Source organism: Clinocottus analis, unplaced genomic scaffold (assembly GCF_023055335.1).
Source record: "Clinocottus analis isolate CAN_PGR_092001 unplaced genomic scaffold, fCliAna1.0.p SCAF_48, whole genome shotgun sequence".
Classification (NCBI taxonomy): domain Eukaryota; kingdom Metazoa; phylum Chordata; class Actinopteri; order Perciformes; family Cottidae; genus Clinocottus; species Clinocottus analis.
The window spans coordinates 644,347-655,380 of record NW_027176205.1 but is presented as its reverse complement, the minus strand read 5'-3'; the positions used below and the strand labels follow the sequence as shown (position 1 = coordinate 655,380).

The following is an 11,034-nucleotide window of genomic DNA, read 5'->3' as shown; positions in this document are numbered from 1 at the left end:
ACGGGTCAAAGCAGGTGGGGTGATTCTTGACCCCAGAGGGCAGCAGGTGTGGAACAAACAGGAGGCCGTTTGGAGCGCTAGCCCTCCTGTTACCTTCAGGCTCAACTTCATTCAATGTTTCTTGTCTCCAAATGAATGATTGAATAATTGTGGTAAACATAACATTTACAATGATGTGTTTTCAATGTCCTGGACACATGTTGTACGCGTCGTTGTGTTCTTTGGGGTTTGCGGCTGTTTCACTGTGTAAAACACATAAGAAATATCAACATTTTACTCACATTGGTTTAGGTTGTTTTGGATGATATTGAGGTCATTATAACACATAACTGTGTTATCTTATAATAGTCCTTTTGGCTTCTGGAGCTTCCTAACTCAATGAAATGAGCCAGAAGTACCTCAGTGGCCGCCATGACAAGTAAGGAGCTTCAATGCTTCCTAGCTTAGCTCCTTTAGCATAGGACCCACTGGACCGGCTGCCAACCCACAATTCCTTGTGGCGGCAACAAAAGTGACATATCATTCGTCCGTTCACGAGATCAAACCATCATGTGAATAACCGTTACTTGGAAATACTTTCAATAATCTGTTGAACCTGCTGGTGAACGTTACATTGCTGAAAACTGTTGTAAAGTGCTCCAAGTGTTGTAAAGTGGTTAAAGTGTTGTAAAATGGTCAAAGTGTTGTAAAGTGCTCAAACTGCTGTAAAGTTGTCAAAGTGTTGTACAGTTGTCAAAGTGTTGTACAGTTGTCAAAGTGTTGTACAGTTGTCAAAGTGTTGTAAAATGATCAACGTGTTGTAAAGTGGTCAAACTGTTGTAAAGTGCTGGAAGTGTTCTGTGGGCCTCTCGCGCTTCAGAGGCCCAGCATCGGATCGATCAGGTCATAACGACACCCGTGTGAGCCAGAGAGGCATCAAAACCCGATTCACGTCCAAGACAGGCCTGTGAGCGAGAAGGTGCTGCATGCAGTACCTGTCTTTGACCAGCAGGTGGAGGCCTGACCCTTCAGATAGAATCGTCCTCCAGCAGCTGCATGGAGCTTCCACACGCTTTATGCAGCACATTGAGCTGCTTCTGCTCTCTTTCCTCACCGCAGCACAGAGTCAGCTGTCAGACGGCCTCCAGAGAGCCCGGCAGCTCAGCCTGCCTCCTGCCCGGCAGCTCAGCCTGCCTCCTGCCCGGCAGCTCAGCCTGCCTCCTGCCCGGCAGCTCAGCCTGCCTCCTGCCCGGCAGCTCAGCCTGCCTCCTGCCCGGCAGCTCAGCCTGCCTCCTGCCCGGCGTCCAACAGTGGTTTCTGGGCCTCGTATGACAGCCATGCAGCTCATCCATGGCCATACTTTTAATATAGCGGTGAGCTTACTAACAACTTTTCACTTATCAGAAGAGGAGAATGAAGCATTCATGAATTAAGAATGAAAGAGAGAAATTCAACTCCAAGGGTATTTAGAGCAATACATGAACTGTAAACGTTACAGGTAAAAAAGCTTTTTATTTATTACTAATATAGATAAATATACCAATATCGTGTTTGAGGTATTGTATCGAATATTGGTTTGTAAGTATCAGGTATCGTGATACTTATTGCAGGTGTCGTGTGACAACCTATAAATATAAACCAATCGTGCTGCAGCACGGCTCTGCACTCTACCTGTACCTGTTGAGCAGGAAGAGCTCCACCTCTCAGTCTGCAGCGTCCACAAGAAGAGAAGCTGCTGTTTCTGTGAGTGTTGAACACTTGTGTGTCTCTGGACGCTTCCTGTGCGTCTTGTACTTGTGTTACTGCGCCTGTTTCCTTCTCATTCAACCGCTTCCTCATGTAGACATGTACCTCAGAGCTAATAAGGTTCAGGATGTTATTTATATTACTTTTATCATTCATAATGTTCATACTTTCAAGAATATTAAACATTTTATGGCAAAATGTATCCAATCAAATGAATGGAAGACAGTAAAACAATGATTTATCATCATCTGATGCAGTTGTTGTATGTATTGTTATTTTTGGTGAGGGCCTTTTCTTTGTCAGGATACGCCTCCATTTCTATTAAAAACATGTTAAAATGAACCTCAAGAGAATCTTGTAAATAAAGAAAAGGTAGTTGTGTTACCTGACTCTTACTGAGGGGTATTAGAACACATCTCTTAAAGACATTTGTTTTATTCATGTTTTCATTTTGATATTATTAACGATAGTAACATCTATGGTGTTGCGGGTACATTTGGATCCATGTATATTTACTCCAAGAAAAAGGCTAAAAAGTACTTTGTTTCTGGGGTTTCGATAATAAATCTACAATTACAGTTCTTCCTTCAGGTGATAAGACGTCCAGATGCCACGATGACGGCAGTGGACCTTTTGAAGACTCTAGATGATTTAAATAAAGATGAATTTAAGAGATTTAAATGGCATCTTAAGGATGCCGGCTTCATGAAACCTTACACAGCTCTTAAAGTGTCCGATCTGGAGGAAGCAGATCGGCCCGACATTGTGGACCTGATGGTGAAGACCTTTGAACCTGATGGAGCTCTGGAGGCGACCAGGAAGGTTTTAAAGGAGATACGCAGGAAAGATCTGCAGAGACCAGACACCAGCTCAGGACCACGAGGTCAGTCTCTTGTATTCCTATTAAATAGTCAACACAATGCTTGTGATAAAGACAAAGATCAAACGCACGTCAATTATTTAGTAAAATTCGTCAAAATACTTAAATTTTGCAAAATTCGTCAAAATACTTAAATTTTGCAAAATTCGTCAAAATACTTAAATTTTCCAAAATTTGTCAAAATACTTAAATTTTGCAAAATTCGTTAAAATACTTATATTTTGCAAAATTCGTCAAAATACTTACTTTTAGCAAAATTCGTCAAAATACTTACATTTTGAAAAATTCGTCAAAATACTTACATTTTGCAAAATTCGTCAAAATACTTCATTTTGCAAAATTTGTCAAAATACTTACAATTTGCAAAATTCGTCAAAATACTTATATTTTGCAAAATTTGTTAAAATACTCGCATTTTTTAAAAATCGTCAAAATACTTGCATTTTTTAAAAATCGTCAAAATACTTGCATTTTTTAAAAATCGTCAAAATACTTAAATTTTGAAAAAATCGTCAAAATACTTGCATTTTCAAAAAATCGTCAAAATACTTGCATTTTGCAAAATTCGTCAAAATACTTAAATTTTGGAAAATTCGTCAAAATACTTACATTTTGCAAAATTCGTCAAAATACTTCATTTTGCAAAATTTGTCAAAGTACTTACATTTTGCAAAAATCGTCAAAATACTTGCATTTTGCAAAAATCGTCAAAATACTTAAATTTGGAAAAAATCGTCAAAATACTTAAATTTTGAAAAAATCGTCAAAATACTTGCATTTTTTAAAAATCGTCAAAATACTTAAATTTTGAAAAAATCGTCAAAATACTTGCATTTTAAAAAAATCGGCAAAATACTTGCATTTTTTAAAAATCGTCAAAATACTTGCATTTTGAAAAATTCGTCAAAATACTTGCATTTTAAAAAAATCTTCAAAATACTTGCATTTTGAAAAAATCTTCAAAATACTTGCATTTCGCAAAAATCGTCAAAATACTTTATTTTGCAAAATTCGTCAAAATACTTCATTTTGCCAAATTCATCAAAATACTTAAATTTTGCAATATTCGTCAAAATACTTATATTTTGCAAAATTCGTCAAAATACTTAAATTTTGCAAAATTCGTCAAAATACTTGCATTTTTTAAAAATCGGCAAAATACTTGCATTTTGCAAAAATCGTCAAAATACTTGCATTTTGCAAAAAATGTCAAAATACTTAAATTTTGAAAAAATCGTCAAAATACTTGCATTTTCCAAAATTCGTCAAAATACTTGCATTTTGCAAAAATCGTCAAAATACTTGCATTTTGCAAAAATCGTCAAAATACTTAAATTTTGAAAAAATCGTCAAAATACTTGCATTTTTTAAAAATCGTCAAAATACTTGCATTTTGAAAAATTCGTCAAAATACTTGCATTTTAAAAAAATCTTCAAAATACTTGCATTTTGAAAAAATCTTCAAAATACTTGCATTTTGAAAAATTCGTCAAAATACTTAAATTTTGCAAAATTCGTCAAAATACTTAAATTTTGCAAAATTCGTCAAAATACTTATATTTTGCAAAATTCGTCAAAATACTTCATTTTGCCGAATTCATCAAAATACTTGCATGTTGCAAAAATCTTCAAAATACTTAAATTTAAAAAAAAACCTTCAAAATACTTGCATTTTGAAAAATTCGTCAAAATACTTAAATTTTGCAAAATTCGTCTAAATACTTAAATTTTGCAAAATTCGTCAAAATACTTATATTTTGCTAAATTCGTCAAAATACTTAAATTTTGCAAAATTCGTCAAAATACTTGCATTTTTTAAAAATCGTCAAAATACTTGCATTTTGCAAAAATCGTCAAAATACTTGCATTTTGCAAAAATTGTCAAAATACTTGCATTTTGCTAAATTTGTCAAAATACTTAAATTTTGCAAAATTCGTCAAAATACTTGCATTTTTTAAAAATCGTCAAAATACTTAAATTTTGAAAAAAACGTCAAAATACTTAAATTTTGAAAAAAACGTCAAAATACTTAAATTTGGAAAAAATCGTCAAAATACTTGCATTTTAAAAAAATCTTCAAAATACTTGCATTTCGCAAAAATCGTCAAAATACTTAAATTTTGAAAAAATCGTCAAAATACTTAAATTTTGAAAAAATCGTCAAAATACTTGCATTTCGCAAAAATCGTCAAAATACTTAAATTTTGAAAAAAACGTCAAAATACTTAAATTTTGAAAAAATCGTCAAAATACTTGCATTTTAAAAAAATCTTCAAAATACTTGCATTTTGAAAAAATTGTCAAAATACTTAAATTTTGAAAAAATCGTCAAAATACTTAAATTTTGAAAAAATCGTCAAAATACTTAAATTTTGAAAAAATCGTCAAAATACTTGCATTTTGAAAAAATCATCAAAATACTTGCATTTTGAAAAATTCGTCAAAATACTTTCAATTTGAAAAAAAAATCGCCAAAATATTTGCATTTTGCAAATTTCATCAAAAAAAATAGTTTGTCAAATTCACCAAAACACTTTTTTGGAGCATTCAACATTCATCATTTGTTATCAAACTTTGTTCAAAGCTTGTTTGTCAGTTAACTGGTCCAACAACTACATGTGAGCTGGAAAGAACAGGTGTGTCACATGACGTAACATGTGACACACCTGTTCACACACCTGAGTGTGTCATGTGACACACCTGTTCACACACCTGTGTGTGTCATGTGACACACCTGTTCACACACCTGTGTGTGTCATGTTACACACCTGTTCACCTCAGTCCATGTCAGCGGAAGAGGTGGAGAGGATCATTCATCTGAGGAAGACAATCCTTCAGCAAAAGACTTTTTGTGTTCCTCTCCTCCAACTGTAGACGAACCAGCTGACAACATATGTTCTTATATGTTCTTCATATGTGTCTTGCATACAGACGTGATGGTTCTGGGAGTCCCCGCCTCATCTCACCAAGACAAGTGAGTTATTTTACTGATTTACAAGTTAATGTCCATCACAGAGAGCTCCATCCCTCCAGCTCATGGTGGAGCTGTTAGACGCTCAGCTCTGATTCACTCACTGCTCTCCATCGTCTGGGTCCGGACTACAAGGCGACTGACACCACGGATTCTCTGCAGGAAGTCATAATGTACGAAGCTAAGCTAGCCTTCTCGCTTCCTGTCCTGATAGCTCACAGAAAAGGAAAGGTTCCTCGTCAGCCTGTCCAAGACATTTGGGTTTAATGGCGCTTTAAAGACATGGAACTGGTCTTTATTAATGTCAGGCCTGCTTCAGGGTCATAACCTCACCGTGACATTCTGACTCTGCTTCTTCCTCCAGGGTCCAACCTGCTGGACCTCAGAGGCTGAGAGCTGGTCTGAGGAAATGTGAGTGTTCACTTTGCTTCATGGAATCTTAAATAAAGCCGTCGGCTGTGTTCGATGACAAACTGCTGCTGTTTCCTGTCTCCTGCTCTCAGACTCCTGTGATCTCACAATCGACACAAACACAGTGAACAGATACCTGGAACTGTCTGACAACAACAGGAAGGTGACACATGTGGATGAGAAGCAGACGTATCCTGATCATCCAGACAGGTTTAGCTACTGGAAGCAGCTGCTGTGTGAAACTGGTCTGACTGGTCGCTGTTACTGGGAGGTGGAGTGGAGTGGAGGAGTGAATGTAGCAGTGAGCTACAGAGGAATCAGGAGGAAAGGAGGCGGTGACGACTGTTGGTTTGGAATGAACGATCAGTCCTGGAGTCTCAGCTGCTCTGATAGAGGTTACTCTGTCTATCACAACAACACATTCACATCTCTCTCCCCCATCTCTCTCCTGCCCTCCTTCCCCTCCTCTGGGAGAGTAGCAGTGGATCTGGACTGTCCTGCTGGCTCTCTGTCCTTCTACAGAGTCTCTGACACACTGATCCACCTCCACACCTTCAGAACCACATTCACTGAAGCTCTGTATCCCGGGTTCAGGCTTCACAGTGGGTTAGGCTTCATGTTTGGGTTCATGTCCGGTCCTGGTTCCTCCGTGTCTCTGTGTTCACTGGAGGAGGAAGAGTCTCCTGCCCGGTAAACACTCACTCGTCTTACGGCTCTGTGAGGGACAAACCACTCCTTCTTTGGTCCATGTTCAGTAGTAAGGGTCCCTGTGAGGGACAAACCACTCCTTCTTTGGTCCATGTTCAGTAGTAAGGTAGTTTTTTAATTTAAATTTGTATTGTTTTGTTGTAATTATAACGCACTTTGTGACCCTGGTGTTTGAAAGGCGGTGTATAACCTCGACTGCGTTCTGTCCACCAAGAAAACACTGCAGACCCGTTTTTAGGAACAGAGTCCCTCCACTTTATTGCAAAACACTTCACAACAGAAAAGCGATTCGTCCTGCAGCCCGAGGCCGCCCTCTAGAGGCAGGGAGACAACATCAGAGGGATGACTGCAGGACATCCATCATGGTTGTAAATCATCCAAAAAAATAAAATAAAGTCACTTATTCACACGACGGCCAACGTTTTCGTTGTCTTGGAGCTCTTCTGTGGCGAGCGAGGACCTCGCGGGTGTCGTGCCTTCCAGCCGCTACTCGGGGACCACTTCCCCGATCCACTTGAGGTAGGGCGGGTTGCCCTGGTCGATGGGGAGGCTGATGACCTCGGCCACCTCGTAGGGATGGTGAGAGCTGGAGAGGACACACACACACACACACACAGCGTGATGCACGAGACGCCGACGGAGCAGCTTCCTGTGAGAGCTTCTTCTTCTTCTTCTCCTCATGAACCTACCGCACGTATTCAGCCAGAGCGGGAACCTTGGAGCTCCTGGTTTTAATCATCTGGACGGGAGAGAAGACGCCAGGGTCAAACACACACACACTTCACACACACACAGATTTTTTTCTTCAAGGACTTTTCCAGACCTGGAAATAAACGTTTCAAAATTCAAGGAAATAAAAATACAAGAAAAATCTTCTTTCCTTTTGTTTGGGGGGGTTCAGTTCGTTGGTGGTGAAGACACTAAAATCCTGACTTTCTTTAAAATATATTTTTTATACACATATTAAAAAACGTACAGAAACATCCAGAAAACACCAACAATTCTAGAGAAGTTGCAGTGAAGTTCTGCCGTGGATCAATGTCCATAATAAAGTATTGATAACAGTATTAATAGAGCACCAGCCAATGCCTCTGCAGCAGTAATCCAGTCCAGCAGATCTATGAACACCAAGCAGAGGACAGAGGAGGAAACAGGAGTTACACTTTAAAACAGGACTCACCAGCAGCACTTCATTGTCCTCCTCGATCTTCCCCTGCCATTCATACCTGAAGGGACGCTCGCATCAATCAGTCATATTCATAAATAATGTACTATATTCATGAGCAATGTACTATATTCATGAGCAATGTACTATATTCATGAGCAATGTACTATATTCATAAGTAATGTAGCGTTGTGTGTTTACAATGTGCTGACAAACTCACACAGACGTGATCGCTGGGACGATGTTGACACAAGCGGCGAGCTTCCTCTCCACGATCGCCCTGAAGGACGGAAGACAACCACAAGATGAAGGAACCAAGAGAATATAGAATATAGCATAACTAGTTAAACTAACATAACTAGATAAACTAGCATGAATATAGAAACTAACAGAACTATATGAACATAACTATCTAGCATAACTAGATAAACTAGCATAACTAGATAAACTAGCATAAATATAGAAACTAACAGAACTATATGAACATAACTATCTAGCATAACTAGATAAACTAGCATAACTAGATAAACTAGCATAACTAGTTAAACTAAGGTAACTGTCCACTCAAAAGGATCCTCTCGGTGCTCACCTGGCCAGCTCTTTGGCCACCGTGTCGTTGGGACAGGTGACGAAGGCGGCGGAGTGCGTCCCCGACGCGTACGTCTCGGAGGCCATGGAGAACGCCCTGGGTCCTAGAGTCCTCAGCAGCGGGAGCATGAACACAGCCAGGAGCGCCGTCTGGGGAGAGGACAGAGGGATGGAACCCAACCGGCAGGGCAACAACACGCGGAGTGAGCACAGGACAGAGGGATGGAACCCAACCGGCAGGGCAACAACGCGCAGAGCGAGCACAGGACAGAGGGATGGAACCCAACCGGCAGGGCAACAACACGCAGAGCGAGCACAGGACAGAGGGATGGAACCCAACCGGCAGGGCAACAACACGCAGAGCGAGCACAGGACAGAGGGATGGAACCCAACCGGCAGGGCAACAACTAACAGAGCGAGCACAGGACAGAGGGATGGAACCCAACCGGCAGGGCAACAACACGCAGAGCGAGCACAGGACAGAGGGATGGAACCCAACCGGCAGGGCAACAACACGCAGAGCGAGCACAGGACAGAGGGATGGAACCCAACCGGCAGGGCAACAACACGCAGAGCGAGCACAGGACAGAGGGATGGAACCCAACCGGCAGGGCAACAACTAACAGAGCGAGCACAGGACAGAGGGATGGAACCCAACCGGCAGGGCAACAACACGCAGAGCGAGCACAGGACAGAGGGATGGAACCCAACCGGCAGGGCAACAACACGCAGAGCGAGCACAGGACAGAGGGATGGAACCCAACCGGCAGGGCAACAACACGCAGAGCGAGCACAGGACAGAGGGATGGAACCCAACCGGCAGGGCAACAACTAACAGAGCGAGCACAGGACAGAGGGATGGAACCCAACCGGCAGGGCAACAACACGCAGAGCGAGCACAGGACAGAGGGATGGAACCCAACCGGCAGGGCAACAACACGCAGAGCGAGCACAGGACAGAGGGATGGAACCCAACCGGCAGGGCAACAACACGCAGAGCGAGCACAGGACAGCGGACGACACTCACCACGGCCAGAAAGGTCAGGGGTCTGCCGCGCAGAGACAAGGGGCATTCCCTGAGGGGGAGGAGGGCAACTAGTAATGGTCACATGACATCTATTGTACTTCTGGTCACATGACACCTATTGTATTAAGTTACTCTTTTTGCACTCTCGAGTAGGTGCTTTATATCTATTTATACACACACACACACACACACACACACACACACACACACACACACACACACACAGACGAAGTAGAGTATAACGAAGCATAAGTACTCGCGTGAAGTGCAAGTACATTACAAATTGCACTTAAATACAGTACTTGTAATTCAACATGTACAGTGTTCGAGTTTAGAGTATTCTAGTGTATCTCATGAGTACTCTGCACCACAAGTACTGCGTTACCGTAGTAATGTCTGCATGACGTCACCCTTCCTTCTTCTTCTCTCATTTAACTTCCGTCGGAAACAATAAACAAACCAGTAGAAACCAGGACGCCGTTTACCTCCTCAAGGAAAACACGAAATGCGACTGAACGGCCAGCTAGCTTAGCGTTAGCTGCTGTTTAGTAGCACACATGCTAACGAGAGCCAGCTAGTAACGTATGTTGTTTCGTTGTCGTAAAAAGTACGTTAAGTTTCATGAGAGGAGCCGAACTGAGCAGCAGCGTCATGACGTGTACCCGCTCGCGCGGCGGAGAGCAGCGCACGTGAACAGGTGAAGTGTCCGTACTTTACCTTCTGGCAGCTGGCTGCGACACCCTTACCGTAAAGCGAGACGGCGGTGTGTTTGGGGAACTGTCGTAAAATCATCCATCTTCTTCTTTTTCTTTCTGATGTTTTACGGCTGTCTTCATGACGCGTCCACCAGCTGGTGTGGAATAATAACACTAACAATAGAATATAAAGTAGATTAAATAGTATTAATAATTAGAAATACTACTAATATATGTTAATGATACCAATACGATATTCATAATAATACAAACTACATACTACAATACAAAAATACATACTAATATTTATTAATAGTAATAACTAACAATTACATAGAAATAATATTTCCCATAATAATAAAAACAATAATATAGTTATTTTAAAAATAATCACTTTAATTACATATAATAATGCATATTAACAAGAACACTGATAGAAAATAATAATAATATATTTTTAATAATGATACAAAATACTACTAATCAGTATTACTCATAACACTATCAAAATGTCAATAACAAATACTACTAATATATATTAATAATAAATAACAATTATATATAAACACTATTTACAATAATAATTAAAACAATAATATAGTGTATTAACAAAAATAATCACAATAATTACATAAAATAATACATATTAACATTGATAACAAATAAAAATATAACTATTAATAATCATACCAAACACAATAAAAAAACAATATAATAATACATCATTTTAATAATAATCACAATGATAATATTACATAATAACAGCTTAATAAATAAAGTTGTATTTTTTACCATCACATGTTTTCTCTTCAGACATTTAATAAAAATAAGTAGCTTATTTAATGTTTCCATCATTAGGATGT

General features: G+C 39.8%; 2 protein-coding genes across 4 annotated transcripts; one reads left to right on the top strand and one right to left on the bottom strand.

The window, feature by feature from the left end:
• The first annotated feature begins 2,340 nt into the window (after positions 1-2,340).
• LOC137802003 (stonustoxin subunit beta-like) lies at positions 2,341-6,682 on the top strand. The gene is made up of 4 exons (XM_068599499.1): positions 2,341-2,608; positions 5,538-5,580; positions 5,942-5,988; positions 6,081-6,682. Exons 1-4 carry the CDS (start codon positions 2,341-2,343, stop codon positions 6,680-6,682), a joined length of 960 nt encoding a protein of 319 aa, XP_068455600.1.
• Positions 6,683-6,923: 241 nt separating this feature from the next.
• Positions 6,924-10,236, bottom strand: LOC137801992 (protein CutA homolog). Of its 3 annotated transcripts, XM_068599483.1 has the most exons (7): positions 9,862-10,186; positions 9,477-9,525; positions 8,451-8,599; positions 8,082-8,141; positions 7,877-7,922; positions 7,386-7,435; positions 6,924-7,282 (listed from the first exon to the last, which is right to left on the bottom strand). In XM_068599483.1, the coding sequence occupies exons 1-7, from the start codon at positions 9,876-9,878 to the stop codon at positions 7,183-7,185; spliced, it is 471 nt and encodes a 156-aa protein (XP_068455584.1). In that variant the 5' UTR covers positions 9,879-10,186; the 3' UTR covers positions 6,924-7,182. The 3 variants fall into 3 exon arrangements, with proteins under 3 accessions (XP_068455584.1, XP_068455586.1, XP_068455585.1); XM_068599485.1 differs by lacking the exons at positions 9,477-9,525; positions 9,862-10,186 and adding an exon at positions 10,194-10,236; XM_068599484.1 differs by lacking the exon at positions 9,477-9,525.
• Between the last annotated feature and the right edge of the window lie 798 nt (positions 10,237-11,034).